Source organism: Aegilops tauschii, chromosome 2 (assembly GCF_002575655.3).
Source record: "Aegilops tauschii subsp. strangulata cultivar AL8/78 chromosome 2, Aet v6.0, whole genome shotgun sequence".
In the NCBI taxonomy this organism is placed as follows: Eukaryota; Viridiplantae; Streptophyta; class Magnoliopsida; order Poales; family Poaceae; genus Aegilops; species Aegilops tauschii.
In genome coordinates, this window is record NC_053036.3 from 13,499,392 (window position 1) to 13,513,933 (window position 14,542).

Sequence of the window (14,542 nt, forward strand, 5' to 3'; positions counted from 1 at the left end):
AAACCATCAAACGGAGTCCAAACGGAATGAAACCTTCGGGAGAGTTATTTTTGGAACGGAAGCAATCCAGGAGACTTGGAGTAGACGTCAGGGAAGCTTCGAGGAAGCCACGAGGTAGGGAGGCACGCCCTACCCCCTGGGCGCGCCCCCACACTCGTGGGCCCCTCGTGGCTCCCCTGACCGACTTCTTTCGTCTATATATGTCCATATACCCTAAAAAAATCGAGGAGCAGAATAGATCGGGAGTTTCGCCGCCGCAAGCCTCTGTAGCCACCAAAAACCAATCGGGACCCTGTTCCGGCACCCTGCCGGAGGGGGGGATCCCTCACCGGTGGCCATCTTCATCATCCCGGCGATCTCCGTGACGAGGAGGGAGTAGTTCACCCTCGGGGCTGAGGGTGTGTACCAGTAGCTATGTGTTTGATCTCTCTCTCTCTCGTGTTCTTGACTCGGCATGATCTTGATGTATCGCGAGCTTTGCTATTGTAGTTGGATCTTATGATGTTTCTACCCCTCTACTCTCTGGTAATGGATTGAGTTTTCCCTTCGAATTTATCTTATCGGATTGAGTCTTTAAGGATTTGAGAACACTTGATGTATGTCTTGCATGTGCTTATCTGTGGTGACAATGGGATATTCACGTGATCTACTTGATGTATGTTTTGGTGATCAACTTGCGGGTTCAGTGACCTTGTGAACTTATGCAAAGGGGTCACATTTTCGTCTTGACTCTCCGGTAGAAACTTGGGGCACTCTTTGAAGTTCTTTGTGTTGGTTGAATAGATGAATCTGAGATTGTGTGATGCATATCGTATAATCATACCCACGGATACTCGAGGTGACATTGGAGTATCTAGGTGACATTAGGGTTTTGGTTGATTTGTGTCTTAAGGTGTTATTCTAGTACGAACTCTATGATAGACAGAACGGAAAGAATAGCTTCATGTTATTTTACTACGTACTCTTGAATAGATCGATCAGAAAGGATAACTTTGAGGTGGTTTCGTACCCTACAATAATCTCTTCGTTTGTTCTCCGCTATTAGTGACTTTGGAGTGACTCTTTGTTGCATGTTGAGGGATAGTTATATGATCCAATTATGTTATTATTGTTGAGAGAACTTGCACTAGTGAAAGTATGAACCTTGGGCCTTGTCTCCTAGCATTGCAATACCATTTACGCTCACTTTTTTACCACTTGTTACCTTGCTGTTTTTATATTTTCGGATTACAAAAACCTATATCTACCATCCATATTGCACTTGTATCACCATCTCTTCGCCGAACTAGTGCACCTATACAATTTACCATTGTATTGGGTGTGTTGGGGACACAAGAGACTCTTTGTTATTTGGTTGCAGGGTTGTTTGAGAGAGACCATCTTCATCCTACGCCTCCCACGGATTGATAAACCTTAGGTCATCCACTTGAGGGAAATTTGCTACTGTCCTACAAACCTCTGCACTTGGAGGCCCAACTACGTCTACAAGAAGAAGGTTGTGTAGTAGACATCAAGCTTTCATACATTTATAGATCTAGTGCATCTGTTGCATGGCAATCCCTACTCCTTGCATTGACATCAATTGATGGGCATCTCCCTAGCCCATTGATTAGCCGCATCAATGTGAGACTTTCTCCATTTTTGTCTTCTCCACATAACCCCCATCATCATACTCTATTCCACCCATAGTGCTATATCCATGGCTCACGCTCATGTATTGCGTGAAAGTTGAAAAAAGTTGGAGATTACTAAAGTATGAAACAATTGCTTGGCTAGTCATCGGGGTTGTGCATGATGAGAGCATTCTTGTGTGACGAAAATGGAGCATGACCAAACTATATGATTTTGTAGGGATGAACTTTCTTTGGCCATGTTATTTTGAGAAGACATAATTGCTTAGTTAGTATGCTCGAAGTATTATTATTTTTATGTCAATATTAAACTTTTATCTTGAATCTTTTGGATCTGAACATTCATGCCACAATAAAGAAAATTACATTGAAGAATATGCTAGGAAGCATTCCACATCAAAAATTCTGTTTTTATCATTTACCTACTCGAGGACGAGCAGGAATTAAGCTTGGGGATGCTTGATACGTCTCCAACGTATCTATAATTTTGATTATTCCATGCTATTATATATTCTGTTTTGGATGTTTAATGGGCTTTACTATACACTTTTATATTATTTTTGGAACTAACCTATTAACCCAAGGCCCAGTGCAAATTGCTGTTTTTTTTGCCTATTTCAGTGTTTCGCAGAAAAGGAATATCAAACGGAATCCAAACGGAATGAAACCTTTGGGAGCGTGATTTTTTGGAACAAACGTGATCCAGAGGACTTGGAGTGGATATCAAGAAACAACCGAGGAGGGCATGAGGCAGGGAGGCGCGCCTGCCCCCCTGGGCGCGCCCCCTACCCTTGTGGGCCCCTCGTGGCTCTCCTGACCGACTTCCTTCGCCTATATATACTCTTATGCCCCAAAAACATCCAGGAGCACCACGAAACCCTATTTCCACCGCCGCAACCTTCTGTACCCGTGAGATCCCATCTTGGGGCCTTTTCCGGCGCTCCGCCGGAGGGGGTATTGATCACGGAGGGCTACTACATCAACACCATAGCCTCTCCGATGATGTGTGAGTAGTTTACCTCAGACCTTCGGGTCCATATTTATTAGCTAGATGGCTTCTTCTTTCTCTTTGGATCTCAATACAAAGTTCTCATCTATCTTCTTGGAGATCTTTTCGATGTAACTCTTTTTGCAGTGTGCTTGTCGAGATCCGATGAATTGTGGGTTTATGATCAAGATTATCTATGAACAATATTTGAATCTCCTCTGAATTCTCTTATGTATGATTTGATATCTTTGCAAGTCTCTTCGAATTATCAGTTTGTTTTGGCCTACTAGATTGATCTTTCTTGCAATAGGAGAAGTGCTTAGCTTTGGGTTCAATCATGCGGTGCTCAATCCCAGTGATAGAAGGGGAAACGACACGTATTGTATTGTTGCCATCGAGGATAAAAAGATGGGGTATATATCATATTGCTTGAGTTTATCCCTGTACATCATGTCATCTTGCCTAATGCGTTACTCTGTTCATATGAACTTAATACTCTAGATGCATGCTGGATAGTGGTCGATATGTGGACTAATAGTAGTAGATGCAGATCGTTTCGGTCTACTTGTCGCGGACGTGATGCCTATATACATGATCATGCCTAGATATTCTCATAACTATGCTCAATTCTATCAATTGCTCGACAGTAATTTGTCCACCCACCGTAATACTTATGCTATCTTGAGAGAAGCCACTAGTGAAACCTATGGCCCCCGGGTCTATTCTTTATCATATAAGTTTCCGATCTACTTTTATTTTGCGTTCTTTACTTTCAATCTGTATCATAAAAATACTAAAAATATTATCTTATCATCTCTATCAGATCTCACTTTTGCAAGTGGCATTGAAGGGATTGACAACCCCTTTATTGCGTTGGTTGCAAGGTTCTTATTTGTTTGTGTAGGTACAAGGGACTCGCGCGTGGTCTCCTACTGGATTGATACCTTGGTTCTCAAAAACTGAGGGAAATATTTACGCTACTTTGCTGCATCACCCTTTCCTCTTCAAGGGAAAACCAACGCAGTGCTCAAGAGGTAGCACGGCTGTATTCACGTTAAATAGGGCACCATCTAAATCCGTTGAGACGACACCATATGAATTGTGGTTTGGCAAGAAACCTAAGCTGTCGTTTCTTAAAGTTTGGGGCTACAATGCTTATGTGATAAAGCTTCAACCTGATAAGCTCGAGCCCAAATCGGAGAAGTGCGTCTTCATAGGATACCCAAAAGAAACTGTTGGGTACACCTTCTATCACAGATCCGAAGGCAAGATCTTTGTTGCTAAGAATGGATCCTTTCTAGAGAAGGAGTTTCTCTCAAAAGAAGTGAGTGGGAGGAAAGTAGAACTTGATGAGGTAGTTGTACCTTCTCTCTAATTGGAAAGTGGTTCATCATAGAAATCAGTTCCAGTGATGCATACACCAATTAGTGAGGAAGCTAATGATGATGATCATGAAACTTCAGGTCAAGTTACTACCTAATCTCGTAGGTCAACCAGAGTATGTTCCGCACCAGAGTGGTACGGTAATCCTGTTTTGGAAGTCATGTTACTAGAACATGACGAACCTAAGAACTACGAGGGAGCGATGATGAGCCCAGATTCCGCAAAATGGCTTGATGCCATGAAATCTAAGATGGGATCCATGTATGAGTACAAAGTGTGGAATTTGGTTGACTTGCCCGATGATCGGCAAGCAATAGAAAATAAATGGATCTTCAAAAAGAAGACTGACGCTGACGGTGATGTTACTGTCTACAAAGCTCGACTTGTTGCGAAAGGTTATCGACAAGTTCATGGAGTTGACTACGATGAGACCTTCTCATCCGTAGCGATGGTTAAGTTTGTCCGAATCATGTTAGAAACTGCCGCATTTCATGATTATGAAATTTGGCAAATGGATGTCTGGATTCCTTAATGGATTTCTTAAAGAAGAGTTGTATATGATGCAACCAGAAGGTTTTGTCGATCCTAAAGGTGCTAACAAAGTGTGCAAGCTCCAGCGATCCATTTATGGACTAGTGCAAGCCTCTCGGAGTTGGAATATACGCTTTGATAATGTGATCAAAGCATATGGTTTTATACAGACTTTTGGAGAAGCCTGTATTTACAAGAAAGTGAGTGGGAGCTCTGTAGCATTTGCAATATTATATGTGGATGATATATTGTTGATTGGAAATGATATAGAATTTCTGGATAGCATAAAAGGATACTTGAATAATAATTTTTCAATGAAAGACCTCGGTGAAGCTGCTTATATATGGGGCATCAAGATCTATAGAGATGGATCAAGATGCTTAATTGGACTTTCACAAAGCACATACCTTGATAAAGTTTTGAAGAAGTTCAGAATGGATCAGTCAAAGATAGAGTTTTTGCCTGTGTTACAAGGTGTGAAATTAAGTCAGACTCAATGCCTGACCACTGCAGAAGATAGAGAGAAAATGAAAGTCATTCCTTATACCTCAGCCATAGGTTCTATCATGTATGCAATGCTGTGTACCAGACCTGATGTGTGCCTTGCTATAAGTTTAGCAGGGAGGTACCAAAGTAATCCAGGAGTGGATCACTGCACAGCGGTCAAGAACATCCTGAAATACCTGAAAAGGACTAAGGATATGTTTCTCGTTTATGGAGGGGACAAAGAGCTTGTCGTAAATGGTTACGTCGATGCTACCTTTGACACTGATCCGGATGACTCTAAGTCACAAACCGTACACGTATTTATATTGAATGGTGGAGCTGTCAGTTGGTGCAGTTCCAAGCAGAGCGTCGTGGCGGGATCTACGTGTGAAGCGGAGTACATAGCTGCTCCGGAAGCAGCAAATGAAGGAGTCTGGATGAAGGAGTTCATATCCGATCTAGGTGTACCGCCATGGCATCATAGGCGCGCACCGCTAACTCCGGGGTGTCCCAATGGCCAAGCTCGTGGATGGCATTGTTCTTCCTAATGGTGGCATAGTACTTATTTCCCTTCGGTCGCACACCACAAAACTTTGGAGCCATCTGTGACGGTGCATATATAACTAACAAGTTAGTATAAAATGGCATATTAACGATTACCTGCAAAACCTACAATCTACAATCTAATAAAATGTACACTACAACTACACTAATATCATACTCTACAACTACGCTAAATTCTATCACTACAAGTACACTACATAGAACTGCAACAAAATTACACTAGCTAAAATCATATACTATAATTAATCTTACACTAAAATTTTACATTACTCTTACACACAAAATTCTACATTATTCTTACACTGAAAATTCTACAATATTAATTCTTACACAAATTCTACATTATTCTTACACTAAAAATTCTACACTACAACTACACAAAATTCTTACACTACGAAATCTACAGTACTACTATTACACTAAGAATTCTAGACTACGACTACAAAAAAATCTACACTACGAATTTTATACTACTAATATTACAATAAGAATTATACACTAAACTATACATAAAAATATACACTACGAATTCTACACTACTACCGGTACACTAAGAATTCTAAACTATTAGGACTATTACACTACGTATTCTACACTACACTATGTAGCTAGAACTCACCGACGGCGGCTGGAGACAGCGAGGGCGCATTGTGGGATGGAGACGACGGGGGCGGCGGGGCCGAGATGGAGGAGACGCTGACGGTGACGGGGGCACGGCCGGCGAGGTGGAGGCGGAGGCGACATCGATGGGGATGGCGGCGGTTCAGGCGGAGATGACGGGGGCGGCGGGGTGGAGACGGAGGCGATGGCGACGGGGGCAGCGCGGTGGAGGCGGAGGCGATGGCGACGTGGGCGGAGGCGATGTCGACGTGAGCGGCGGCGGTGGAGGCGGCGATTTGGGGAGGGTAGGATAGAATAATGAGAGGTGTGTGTGTGGGGGGATTAATTTTAATCCGAGGGCGGCGGGGTAATTGCTAGCGACGCCATTGCTATTATTTTTAATTTTTTATTAGTTTTTCCTTCTTACTTTTATGCGTTACACACATTATTTTTTATTCATATACATGTTTTGTTTACTATTTAATTTTTCTATTTTCCTACTATCTATTATATTGTTAATTTTATATTTTATTTCATTAATTATTGTGTGTAAATATGTGAACATACAAGACCAATAATTAAAACACAACATGGATCCCACGAGAAAAAATGCTGCCACCGATCCAGCTGGGAGAACGAGGCCAAATATAACAACAGCTAAAAGCGCATATCGAAGCATCTAGAATTATTAGATTTGGCCGCGCATCACATCAGTCTTGAGCTGCATCTCATCTATCTGTTGTCTTAGTGATCCAATGGAGTACTCGAGCAACTCGCTCACGTACTTCTGCACGAGATCAACCCATATCCATGTGTGGCAATATTTTGTCGCTAACGCCTGTGGATCACAATATACTCACACATATTCATGTGAGTGACACTAAGTAGACGATATATATAGAGTTGAATTGTGCAAATTAATTAGCAGAAATAGATCAACAGGTATTTTCTGTGTTACGGCGTACCTTTGCACAGTTAGCGCAGATGTAGAACTCTCGCTTTGGATTCCATTCCGTGTGTGACATATGCTTATCAGCAGGGCGTCGAGAGCCGCAAAGCAGCACCGGTGCCCTCGCTCGATTCCCGGCAGCTTCGGCGCCGGTGGCATAGCTGCCGGATCGAACAGACGTCGCGCTGCAGTGAGATGATTCGCCGGACATGGCCGGCTGCGTTGACCGTGGCGAGCTCATGTCGTAGCCACCAACGGAGACAAAAGAGAGCTCGGCCAAGGCGGTGGAGTCCCAAACCTTCGACGCCCCCCCCCCCCCCCCCCCCCCGACGTGGGCTCGCACGCGGGGCTCGTGCCGATTCAACAAGCTCCGGTGGGTCCATTGTCACGAAAGCAGCTAACTAAGACGGAGTAGAATTTTGTGGAGAATGGAAGTGAATGTATTTGAGAAACAAGGGCTACCAACACTTCTATATATAGGCAGAACTTAGTGCTGGTGTTCCAAACGGTGGCACCATAGCACTAGGTTAAGTATTTATGGCTTGTTTTAAATCGCCGCCAGCAGTACCTTGCAACTGGTCATGATAGATGGGCCCACATAGTAGTGACGTTAGCGGAAATATCCACTCCAGCACTACCAAGTTATAGATGGCATGCTAGTAAAATAGTGTTGTCGTTCATGGAAAATGACTCGCCACCAATGAAAGTTGTGGCTAGCCGTTTTTTCACTAGTGCGCGGCGCTCTGCTGGTGTCCCTCCGCGCCCTTGGTTTGTGGAAGGCTTTTTCCTGCGTGTTCAACTTCTATATGCATATAGTTGCTCATCGTTGAGGTAGCCGCGGAGCGCTATGCTCTCGCGTCCCTCCGCGCGCGCTCTGCCAGCAGTTGGGGCTAGCTCACGATCATGTTGGGGGCCCAATATGCATGCGATTGTGCCACGCATGTCGCCATGATGCAGTTACGTGCGACACGATGGAGTTACACGTTGCAAAAACTACCATCCGGGCGTGATGATATTCCAGGCCGTTCGGCTTCCCCATTAATTCCCTTGGCCATTATAACCTTAGTCTCCTCTACCTTTCGATCGCGCCCCACAACACAACAAGCACACCCATGACGATACACAGAGAGAGGATATCTAGCGGCGCTCCAATGGAGATCGGCGCGCATCAAGTGGAGACCCACGCGAGGGAGACAGATCTCTCTGTGGTGTACACCATCGACCCGCCCTGGTGGAGGTCTACGTCAACACCGTGGAGCAGTTGCTTGCTCGAGACAAGTACACAATGGTCAGCATCGACCTCCAGTACACCGACGGTCATTTCCGAATAAATCAGAAAGTTGTCGTCGCTCAGTTGTGCGTGTGCCATCATGTCCTCATCTACCACTACTGCATGGCCCACAGAGCCTTGGGACCATTTTGCTAGGTTTGTCAACATCACCGAATACAAGTTTGCTACGATGGAAACCACCGATGATGTAAAAGCGCTCAAGGTTACGGGCTTGCCCTGCAAGAACCTTGTCGAAATCCATGGCCACCATATGGTATGGGGCAGCACGAAGAAGGACTCCCTGGTTGAACTAGCCTTGGCCATCATCGACCCCTACTATGAAAAGATGAAGCAGGATGCCAAGAGAATAAATTCGGTATCCTGGCACGGGGCTTGGATGTCGAAACTGGATGAACTTCACCTCAAGTTCGCCGCCAAGAACATGTACACATGCTACAAGATGCACATGCGGATCGTTGACATGAGGGAGTGCCTCCTTCCTGTAATCGACAAGTCTGGATCGAGCCACCAGCAGAGCAGTGGCGGCTAGCGTCACAACAATAAGTAGATGATGATCATATGATCGTTTATCCTATTTAATTATATACATGTAACAGTTCATTTTGGTGTGTGCAAATGTCATGTGTGTACAAGCGACCTATGTAATTGGATATTTAATTTGGTTATGCAATCATGTCCTTATAAGTATATATGTTGTTGTTCTGTATGCAATCACATCGCACACGGACCATACTAGGAAAACCATCGGTGATGAATTCATCAATCACTGTCAAATGTATACCAGGAAGCGTTTGCCCACAACACACACGACTTCTTGGTAGCAAGTGTCTGTGTTATTATCGGTCTTCACACACTTTTCTGATTACGGACCTATTTTGTCACGTATCACACACGTCTTGTTAAGTTGAAACGTTTGTGTTCTCTTGGCTCAACGCAAACAGTTCATCCGAGTGAACCATATGCCCTCTATCGCACACACCTTGATCTGGCTAACCATTTCTGTTGTGTTGCCTAATCACAAACAATTCATCCGAGTGAACTGTATGCCATATATCGCACACACCTTCATCTGGCTCCTCGTTTCGAGTGAACTGTATGCCACGTATCGCACACGCAATCATAAACTGAATCGTGTTTGATGTCTTCGACATCGCAAACAGTTTGTATCATTTTTAAAGGTTTACTTACAAAACCGTTTGCGATTAATTCATTCACACAATTTCGTCGAAGGGTTTTTGATTGTAGTGCCGCGATAGCAGCATCCTGTAGTAGTTCTTAGATTTTCTTATGGACCTTGCTGCCACGAGAGGGTAGGACAAAAGATGTCTTGCAAGTTCTTATTATAAGGACGTATGACTATTTACGGAATACATGCCCACACTGGATTGATGAATTAGAGCTATTATGTATCGCTCTAGTTTGTGACAGTTATATAATGAATCTCATCCAACAGAAATATACATCACTGATCCAATGCCTATGCTTTTTCTCATATTGACCTTCTCTAAGTTACTAGTGTTGCTGCTGCTGCAATCACTACAAAACTGCTACTGTTCATGTTCCTGTTACTATTGATACTATCATACTACTGTGCTACTAAATGTTTTGCTGCATATATATAATTGCCCAGGTGTGGTTGAATTGACAACTGAACTGCTAAGACTCATAAATATTCTTTGACTCCCCTAGTGTCGAATCAATAAATTTGGGTGAAATACTACCCTCGAAGACTATCGCGATCCCCAATATTTATGGGTTATCAAGGAGCCCTGCCTGATCGCTCGGACGGTCAATGAGTTCTAAGACCGGTACGGGATTGTTACATGATCTCATGGTCGAGATGCCTTATTTTACGTGAGGTCAAAGATGAGTTAATGCGGCTAGAGTGAGACGATAGATAAGTTTTTTTGTGTGGGTCCCACATGTAAGGAGGTGCCCAGTGAATAGTCAACGTGCTGTTGTAATGGACCTTTCTATAGAAAATTATACTCGGGCATTCATGCTGTTGGCAAAATTGTGATGACGGACATGATGCAGGGTAAGTAGATGGAGTTGCCAACAGATGTGGCGATGAGTTCACGGGTTTCTGAGATGTCAAGCCGATGTGTAATGTGTTGTTGCCTGTCGTGCCGACCAATAGTGTAGATGAATAATCTCAAAGAATAATCATAAAAGCAATAGTTTGTGTTAAGAAAGTTGGTAGTAATAACTAAAAAATTGCAAACATCAGAAGCAAGAAATTTCTATGGCTATTCAAATGAATGCAATAGGTAATTAAGATATTCCCCCCACATTTCCTCGGGCCACTTTGGTAGTTAGAATAGTTATACCCAAAAGAAAGAGTTGCATTGGTAGACTACTTAATAAATATTCAATGGAAGCTTGACAAAGAAGAAACACTTAACATATAATCACTAATTATAGCATCCCCATAATTGGACACAAGAGGTGATACATAGTAGCTGCTAACCTGATATCATGCATTCACAGCTTTGAAATATCATTTTGGCCCATAATCACATCCTATTTTTTCAAATTATCCCATGAGCTCCTCTTATTCTAATGTAAACATAAAGGTACAATATGCGACAAATATGGGCATCCATGTCTGCTGAGGTGGATCTATATATGTGTTGCTTTGGAGCATACGTGTGGAATAGCCTTGAGCCATAGGTCAGACCTTTTACGTACAGTGACCCCGAATTTTTCAGACATATCCAATGACACTGAGCTGGCTCCGCCGGGAAGCGTCCAATTAAAGTGATACAGAAAGTTTGCCAAAGTAATCTCCAAAATTGACAAAGCGAAGCCTACTCCAGGGCATTTCCTTCGCCCACCTCCGAATGGGGTGAATTCAAAATATGTCCCATTATAATCAATATTCTTGTTCACAAACCTCTCCGGATTAAACTCTTCAGGATTGTCCCAATATTGAGAATCCCGGTGAGTTGCGAAGACATTGATGAATACATTGGTATCTTTAGGGACGTCATAACCCATAATATTGCAGTTCTCTCTAGTCCTGCGGGGGATTAAAGGACCAGGTGCATGCAATCTAAGAACCTCCTTGATGACCATCCGCAAGTAGTGGAGTTCTGCAAGATCGCTATTGCCAATGATAGCTCGACCCTCACCTAGTACCTCTCGAACCTCTAAGTGCGCCTTAGCCAGAACATTAGGGTGTCTTATGAGTTCTGACATAGCCCACACCAAAGTGGTTGCTGTAGTCTCTGTGGCACCTCCAAACATGTCCTGGAAATGACGATTTTATGTTATATATGTATAATTATTATGTATCATCTACAAAAATGTTTATATTCTTAGAAAATAATGCTGCATTTGATATGAATAATTATTTAAAACAGAATCTATTATGTATTGACATTAAACTTTTCTGTACTCTCATACCTGTTGCCAATATGTGTGTTCGCTATTTGTCTAACTAACTGAGCAGTGTACCTACTACGAACGGTTTTTTGGTCCCATATCCCATATAACATGGTTAATTTCTTGTACTTTATAAATAGAAAGAGCACCCCGAGCCCTCCTGAAAACCTTGATGGATGATGCAAATAAAGCCTATTATTTTCGGAGTAACCTAGCAAGGATTTTAACTTGTCTCTATATGATATGTGGACATCACATAGTGCATCCATGGACAAATGGTTAGGGAGGGACTAAGAGGAAAATACTCACAAACATGACGGTGACTATAATCTCTGTGGTTAGAGGGTAGGCCAGCGAATCCTCCTCCAGCAGCCTGAGCAACACGTTCAGCATTTCTTCATCGTCGCTGTAGGCGCCATGACGGGAAGCTCGCGCCGCCTTGCGCTTCTCAAAGATGTCGGCGATGATGCTCTGGATGAGATCACAGCTCCTCTTTGTACGGCGCTCGGCAGTGCTGAACCACTGCACCAGCCAAGACGACGGGAAGAGGTCCACGAGGCAGAAGCCTCCTATCAGATCCATGAGTTTGCCGATCTCGTGGAGGTACTCCTCCTGCCGTGCGAACTTGCCACCAAACACCGCCCGTGTCACAATGTCGTTGCTGAGCACCGACACCATCTCACTGACGTTGACGGTTGCGCCGGCAGCTGTTGCTGTATTGATGGAGCGGATGAGGTTTCCCACCTCCTCGGCCCTGATCCCCTCCATGCGCTTCACCTGCTTGGTGCTGAGGAGCTCCGTGATACATACCTTGCGCATCTGACGCCAGTGCTCACCATAGGGGGCGAACAAGATGCCCTTACCGCCGAAGCCCACGATGTCCTGCAACCTGGAGCTACTATGGTTCGACAGGGCGACATCATTGGCCTTGAACACCTGGGCCACCGCCTCGGCGCTGGAGATCACCACGAGGGGGACCTCGCCTAGCTTGAGGAGCATCACTGGCCCATGCCGGCGACCCAGATCAGTAAGGGCACGGTGTGGGAAGGCGCTTAGGATGTGGTGGAGGCTACCGATGACCGGGAGAGTCCATGGCCCAGGAGGAGGCAGGTGCTTCATGGACTTGCTCCTGCAACCAGAAAACCAAAGGGCAAGTAGCGTGGATAGGGCTATCAAACATAAGGTGAGCCACCACTCCATGGCAGGCAGCTTATTTGCGAGCGATCAGCTCGTGCGTTGTCAGCTTAGTAAGTGATAGACAAGATGGCAAAGCATATATATAATACTAGCCCGGGTAGGTATTGACAGAACATGAGTGGATGCCTTAGCCGTCGCTGTGCGCGGGCAGGTCACCTGTCACGTTTTCAGCACATCTTCCCCTCACGTGTGGATAGAAGAAATATATGGTTGCCTGATGGACCATCTTATCTCAGAGATTGACATTCATGCACCTCATAAGAAAAAAGTGACAAAGATAGCGACAGACACATTCACCAAGATACGGGCTCATCACATCGGTATTCACAGGAAACTGTTACATTAGAGTACACCAGTAGAAAAAGGGCAATTTGTCCCGGTTCGTAAGGGCCATTTGTCCCGGTTATTGAACCGGGATTAAGTGTCGTTACTAATGCCCTAGGCCTTTAATCCCGGTTCTTACATGAACCGGGATAGATGGGCCTCCACGTGACCCGTGCGGCGAGCCCAGGCAGGAGGCCCTTTGGTCCCGGTTGGTGGCACCAACTAGGATCAATAGGCGTCCACGCGTCAGCAGCTGGCAGGAGCTGAGGTTTTTGTTTTTTTAAAGGGGGTGGTTTAGGGGATTTGGGGGGTTAATTTAGGTGTTTCATATATTGTGTTATCTAGCTAATTAATAGAGAGAAGTGTGCTCTCTTATCTCCGTGCTTGGTCGACGTACGCTACGTATTATACGTATAGAGAGGACTCGACACGCTAGCTAGTAAGCAAATGAAGGAAACAGAAAATCGTCATGAACATATGCATACAGAGAGAAGTGATATCGACCACCTCTCCTTCTCCGAGAGATTGGTCGAACAACAAGTTCTCGTATATCTATCCGACACTACTGGCTACATATATACAATATAATTATCTCTTACAATATAATCTCCTAACTATATATGAATTCAAGGTCCACATGGTATTCTCCATCTTTATCGATGACGTGGTCAAGAAAGAATGCCGCCAACTCCTCTTGAATTGCTCGCATACGATCTGCTGGTAGGAGTTCATCCCGCATCCGAAAGATCTAATTTGAAGAAGGGGGTCAATATATATATATATATATATATATATATATATATATATATATATATGAATAAATGAAACTCAACGCAAATGATGGTAATAAAATAAAATTGTGAATATTATTGCTTACGCACTTCATATTGTTTGTCAGAGTTGCCCCGCTCACAGGTCGTGTGGCGGATAGACTCACAAACGTAGTATCCACAGTAATTATTCCCTTGTTCCTGCCACAACCACATTATAAGAAATAGAGGTCAATCAAACTGATAAGCAAGCATGCTAAATGGTATTGATGAAACTAGTGCTTGAATCACTAGGAGATGCGCGGAACATGCTACTATAGTACTTACTTTCGGGTGTTTAAATTGCAGCTTCTTCGGCAGTCCCGGAGTTTTTGAGGTGAATTTTTTCCAAACCCTGCCAGACAAAAAAAAACAATTACTTGATATCAGGAAATGAACAAA

At 43.9% G+C, this 14,542-nt stretch overlaps 1 protein-coding gene across 1 annotated transcript; it reads right to left on the reverse strand.

Annotated features, from left to right (window-relative positions):
- Nucleotides 1-10,907: 10,907 nt before the first annotated feature.
- On the reverse strand, nt 10,908-13,013 carry LOC109771241 (zealexin A1 synthase-like). Its single transcript, XM_020329933.3, has 2 exons — nt 12,120-13,013; nt 10,908-11,675 (listed from the first exon to the last, which is right to left on the reverse strand). Exons 1-2 carry the CDS (start codon nt 13,008-13,010, stop codon nt 11,046-11,048), a joined length of 1,521 nt encoding a protein of 506 aa, XP_020185522.1. The 5' UTR covers nt 13,011-13,013; the 3' UTR covers nt 10,908-11,045.
- Between the last annotated feature and the right edge of the window lie 1,529 nt (nt 13,014-14,542).